This window comes from Triturus cristatus, chromosome 5_1 (genome assembly GCF_964204655.1).
Source record: "Triturus cristatus chromosome 5_1, aTriCri1.1, whole genome shotgun sequence".
NCBI lineage: Eukaryota > Metazoa > Chordata > Amphibia > Caudata > Salamandridae > Triturus > Triturus cristatus.
The window spans coordinates 505,080,999-505,086,998 of record NC_140587.1 but is presented as its reverse complement, the minus strand read 5'-3'; the positions used below and the strand labels follow the sequence as shown (position 1 = coordinate 505,086,998).

The 6,000-nt window shown below is 39.6% G+C and overlaps 1 protein-coding gene across 2 annotated transcripts in view; it reads right to left on the bottom strand.

The window, feature by feature from the left end:
* Window positions 1-3,102: 3,102 nt before the first annotated feature.
* Window positions 3,103-6,000, bottom strand: part of SNX16 (sorting nexin 16) — a 188,708-nt gene continuing 185,810 nt past the window's right edge. For both annotated transcript variants that reach the window (XM_085605354.1, XM_085605355.1), the window contains exon 8: window positions 3,103-4,716. In XM_085605354.1, the coding sequence (XP_085461480.1) occupies window positions 4,569-4,716 (148 nt within the window). In that variant the 3' untranslated portion in view covers window positions 3,103-4,568. The remainder of the gene's footprint in view (window positions 4,717-6,000) is intronic.

Here is a 6,000-nt window from a genome sequence, read left to right as displayed (position 1 = left end):
CTATACTACACTGAGTTAAGATGGCATATGCACAGAAAAGTGGTTAATGGTCTTGACCAAATAATAGGAGGTAATGCAGGACCTCCACAAATACTCTACCATCATGCGGCCAAATTAGCAAGAATAACAGTCATAATGAGTCTTGAAAAACATTCTGTCACCTTCCTCAGGAGATGTTAGTCATTTGGGGGTCGCAGTGTCACGTAAAAATAATTACAAAGAATAAAATCTCATCACATTCATGATGGCACTCTAGTTAGATAATGAAGTATCCATTAAAAATATACATATAAAAACATGTTCTAATGTGTCCATACAAATGTAGAATATAATCAACAGTTTGAATAAATCACAATATATTATGACAATACAGTGGATGCAGTATAGTATAACAAGGAGTTTTTACCCCTCCCCCCACCTAAAATAATGCAGCTTATCTTCAATCCTCTTTTCATGTAGTATGGAGTTAACATGATCTATCCATTTAAGCTTCCTCTTCACAGAATGTAGCATATTTCCTCCTGTTTGGACAGGCAGCCTGTTTTCGATCACTTGCCAACAATGTCTTCTGAAGTGTTTTTCGTAAATAGTGATTAACACCTCTGGTGGTAGTGTATACGTTTGGCAGAAGCATAGCTTGCAAGCATTGTATTGACAGAAAGGTTTTCAACCATAATAATATTCAAGTGGACTTAAAATCAACTACTAACTGTAATTCTAGGGATGACATTTATGCTACGTAGTGCTCATGTCACATGATTTATGTAGGTTACGCCACACAAGATTAATAGCCGCATTCTACAACAAAGGAGCTGAGTTAGGTGTAAAGTGGCCCCTACCGACCCTGTTATCCGATTTCAAACTCATCTCGGACGGTGTCCGATTCCAAACCAAAAATCTAGGCTTTGACCAAGCTGCATCCTGAATCCACTTTGAAGCACACTGTTCCCATGTACAGAGCCTCTGCCACGAATCCGCCCTCAGGTGCTCCACCAATTTTTTGGCTCCAACTCTGATCAGAGTCAGTCAGCTATCGGAGATGGCAAGGGAGATGATGAGGTTGACTTGCAACATCATTATGAAGTTGACATACTCTACATAAACTCACAGAGGGCCACTGGGCTGGATACTTCTCTTCCCCTGGACCACCAACAGAGGAAAGTGCTTCCTTTTCTGTATGATTATACGATAAACGGTGGTGTGTTCCTAGAACATTAAGAGCGTTAATCAGTTCCATGCTGCCTTTAGGACTACTGCCAAAGATGACAAACATGGCCTCCCTTAAGGCTTTGATTTGTTGACGCGTTGCTGATGACCCGGGAAACTTGGGGCAATCAGGATCAATTGTGGAATCAGGCTCTGTGGTCAATTGGGAGCAACACCCAGATGGCACATCGATGCACTTGCGACTTCTCTGAGGAAAGATTGGTTGGATGGAGATGAGACCCACTTACTAATGTTTCCTCTTTGACTTTCATTTGGACTTACCTGAATACTGACTGCAACAAGGACTTGTAGCAGGAACGATTCTGTGCTCTCAACATCAACCAGAAGAGTCACTTGCGCAGCTTCTTCTAGTGTGTGGCAGCATACAGCTTTGCTTCACGTTCCCAGGAATTAGATTCACAAGGGTGCATTAGTCACACAACTTCCGAGTCGTTTTCCGAGCCCTAACATCAAAGGCATACCTAGCACAGGTCTGGCAGTAACATTTGTTATTCGATCAAGATTAACCACTTTTCTATGCATATACAAGCCCCAGCCTGGTTTAAATCCTGTTGTTTATGGAGGGTTCCCTTGCTAAATAAAAAAAAAAAAACTACGGAACTGGCACCAGTGTGCAGGGGTGGTCCTTATATGCGGCTCCGTTTATCAGTTGCAATGTAACTAAGTCAAAGGCGCATGGGAGCACTGCGGTTTGAATGTTTCGGGATCTAGACTAGCACCTTGGGATATTCTAATGAAGTGGAATCTGTGGTTAGAATTTTAAGTAAAGGCACAGGTTCTGCAAAAAGCTTGAGTATGAGCATTTCCATTACGCTCAGCTCCCTAGATGACATCTCCACCACTCAACGCTCATTACACAGGCTTCCTTGTGCAAGAATGGGGTAAATTTAATAGTCTAAAACAAAAGCACCAGCCTTCTGAGAAAAGTATATCCTGATTTCATACCTTCAGGACCTTATGTTTGAACATAAAACAGCTACTAGAGCTGTTCAATGTTACACTGACCAGGACATGAGATCCAAGTTTTTCAGTCACAGGTGTACAACTAGAACAGATGCATTTGACTGTTTTCTAAAAGGAGTTTTCCCGGAATTTTAAGAGCCAAGGTCCATATGGATTTTGTACACTATATAAACGACAATTGAAGATTAGAATTATTAGCTTCCACTTGAAGAGCGATCACAAATGAGGACAATATGAGGCATACGTTAAGACTCGAAGTCTAAAATTCTGCAAATCTTTCCAAATTCTTCCTGACACATCTTATAACCAATAATTTGAGGTGGACATTCCAGAACGTATTGGTCATCTGCCCACCTGGATAATATAGCTTTGGTGAATTTTTGTATGTTCAGAATGCGCCCTCTGGAACTAACTACCTGCAGAACCAGATTCAGTGGTGGTAATTTGCCATTCCAGGCAAATCAAAAGACACAATTTTTCTGCTCTGTCTTTGCCTAGTTTTGTGACCTACTTTCCTTGGTCTTTGACCATATGAATTTTGGCTATCCATCTGCAATCCACGCACCTAAGTTTGACCAGTCCCTCTATACCCGTAGGATTATAGGAATACAGCGGATCCAATAAACCCAAGATTTTACTAGCTTACAATATATGGCAGCTTAATTAAGCTGTGTCTGTCCTTTACAAACACACTTAAAGTGCTTTGAAATATTTTTTATATTGCTAATAGTTTCATAGGAAATGTCAGATTATCTTTCAACGCTGAAGAACCATTGTGAACTTTGACAGTAAAATGAAACAGAAAATGTTTGCATTTGCCAGCATAAATAAATGTATTTCCAAACTTAGCAATACGTTTTCACAGTAGTGTACTAAAAGTTCGCATTTACAATAAAAAAATGCAGATACTTCTTTCTTTTTTTTATTGGTTGGTGCACAATTTCTTAGAAAGTCCATATTATATAGACTTTTAGCTTTATAAGAATTATTACAGCATCAAAAAATGGGTGGCACAAAGGAACTAAAAATGGAAAACCCACATATTAAAAGTCTGCCCAATGCAAAACTAGATAGAAATAAGGCACTTTTAATTATGTAGCACAACACTGCAACAAAATGCATTAAAGCAATTCTGTTAAGTTGTTCTACAGTGGCAGACCTTTCAACTCAGAGCAAGTAAAATACAAAAGGCACTACACATAAACCCCTGCCCTCAAAACACAAAGGCCAATTAAACTTGGCACATATACATCTCTTGATTATTCATAAAGTGCATCACTTGATCAATGTGAAAAAATACAAAACAGACCATTGCTCCAAATCTACAATCCACACAGATAAAACACAATGCAACTAACCTCAACCTAGTTAAAAATGGGCTCTCAAATCAAATGTGTTTTTTGTTTTTTTCTGCTTGAAACCGATGATAAATCTGAACAAAGTGCCTATGTCAAGATGAAGATTATACATTTTTTGCATAAAGCCTATAACTGAGATCAAATATCTACTGTCATGGCTGAATTAATAATTGTGCAGTCAAAAATTCCAATAAGATGCTGAGCATGTGTAAATACACTAGTCAAGGCTTGGAAACTATTCGACGGCCTATGAAGCTAGATCGTATTGTTACAGATTTGTTGGCAATAACGTGTTAATTTTTGGCAAACAATGTGCTAAAGGAAGTGGACTCAGCTGCATAATCCTACAATGTTGAAAGTGATTTTTCAAAGCTTTTGAAATATACATTTTCCATAAAAGGTATAGTATAGCAATGTATGGGCTAGGGCAACCAAATGCATGTAAAAACATACTCATGCTTGCGCCAGTTGCAACCATCTTTTACACTGACAAATGTATAATCATGTTCACAACTCTTTACCAAATATCTAAAGAAATGAGGGGTGTAACTAGATCGAAAGCGTGCACCTCACACAGGAATTACATTGATTTTGGATCTGATAGTATGGGGTGGGATTAGCTCAGACTATTTGACTTTTTTTCGTAATGTCAGATAGAATCAATGCAAAGATCACCCAAAAAGCAAAACAATCATTTATATACAAGAAATTCAGACAAGTAGGGAGTGACTCATTTCATGATGTCCACTGCTGAAAGCAACTTGACAGGTGATTACTTAAGTATTGCTGCCGTTATATACTGGCGACCCACAACAATAATCAGGTATGCACAGGTACATATACATATATATGGCTTGTACTAAAATCTAGATCCACTAGATCTTGTAATTTAATAAACTATGCGCCTGGACATAAATTATAAATTACTAATAAGCGAAAATACATATTCCTCATGACAAGAATGTAGATGATTTTTCTGTAAACTTTAAAATGTATGCAGCCCGGTTTTCCAGAGAGTCCTTAAAGACAATGTGTGAGATGAACAACCGGTGGGATGCTGAGGTTAGTGTCTTTATCTGGATCTGCCACTTCTGCTACTTCAACCTCAGGTGCAGTATTTTCCACTATGGAGCCACTCCAGAACGCCTTATGATTCTCCTGAGTAGTGCTGTAAGAAAAGATTTCAAATGTTCACCATCTCAGTTCTTACTCAAGAAACCTTATACGTTTACCATATCAACACCAGTATTGCTGGATCATGAGGTTAAGGGACACAACAATGGTGGTATTCTAAATTAGGATGTCATTATAGAGATAGTACCAACTGGAACAAAAAAGAAAGAAAGAAATGTGCTTAAGGCATTCCAATGACCTTTACAAAGAAGGGATTGCATGAAGATGTTCGGGTCAAGCACTAGGCCAGCGGAGGAAAAAAAATTAAAAAAAACACTGTCTTCCCAAAGTGTTGGGATGCCTCTATAAATGTCTTTGCATTAGCAATTATGGTTCAAAAAAGTGTTGGGATGCCTCTATAAATGTCTTTGTATTAGCAATTATGGTTCAAAAGTATTTTATTATTTTACAAAAACAACATTACAGGTAACAGAGGGTCCTGGAAAGCATGCCCCTCTTATGCAGTATCACGAAGCAAAAGTAGAACATTAAACTTTCCAAATCTCCTCCCTTCCCTCCCCTGGTAGCACTCACACCACTCTAGTATATCTATCCTACATGGTGTATCTATTGCTCATTCCCAGGCTGCCCTCCTCTTCCATATTTCGTGTCTTCAGTATCTGTCAAACGCAGTACATGGAGGTATCTGGGGCACGACAATTCATAGAATTCAGTAGAGAATAGGGCAATGTATGGCCTCCTTTGGTCTCGATAAGTGTCTGATTGAGAGGTTAACACTAAGGTCAGACGTTCCATTCCCAATATGCGCCAAAACTTGTGTAACCAAGCTGTGTGCATAGGAAGCGTCACAGAACCCCCAATGGAGAAAATCATCCTGAAGCGCCACGCCCAATGCCGGACCAATGCGTCGTCCCCTATGCGATTTGAGTGTAAAAGTCAAATGGTTGGGGAGACCCAGGATAATGAAAGATTGGTAGCCGTGTGTCAAGGTATTTGTCAATGTAAGCCAATGCTGCCTCCCAGTAAAGCATGAACTTTGGACAATCCCAGAGAAGATGAAGCAATGTCCCAGGCGCCCTGCATCCTCTCCAGCACTCTGTGCTACAGCTGGTATTGCCCCGGTGGAAACGAAGAAGAGTCGGGTACCAGTAAGTTGCGATATTAACCGTGGTCTCTACGTCTGCAGTTTTATACGCTGTCTCTCTCACCCTATAATGTTATCTCGTCCCACTCCATGCATGCCAGTGTCCACCCCAGTTTCTGTTCCTATCGTTTCTGCCCCAGAGTTTTTGTCTTTGGCAGGAGTATGATTTAGGAA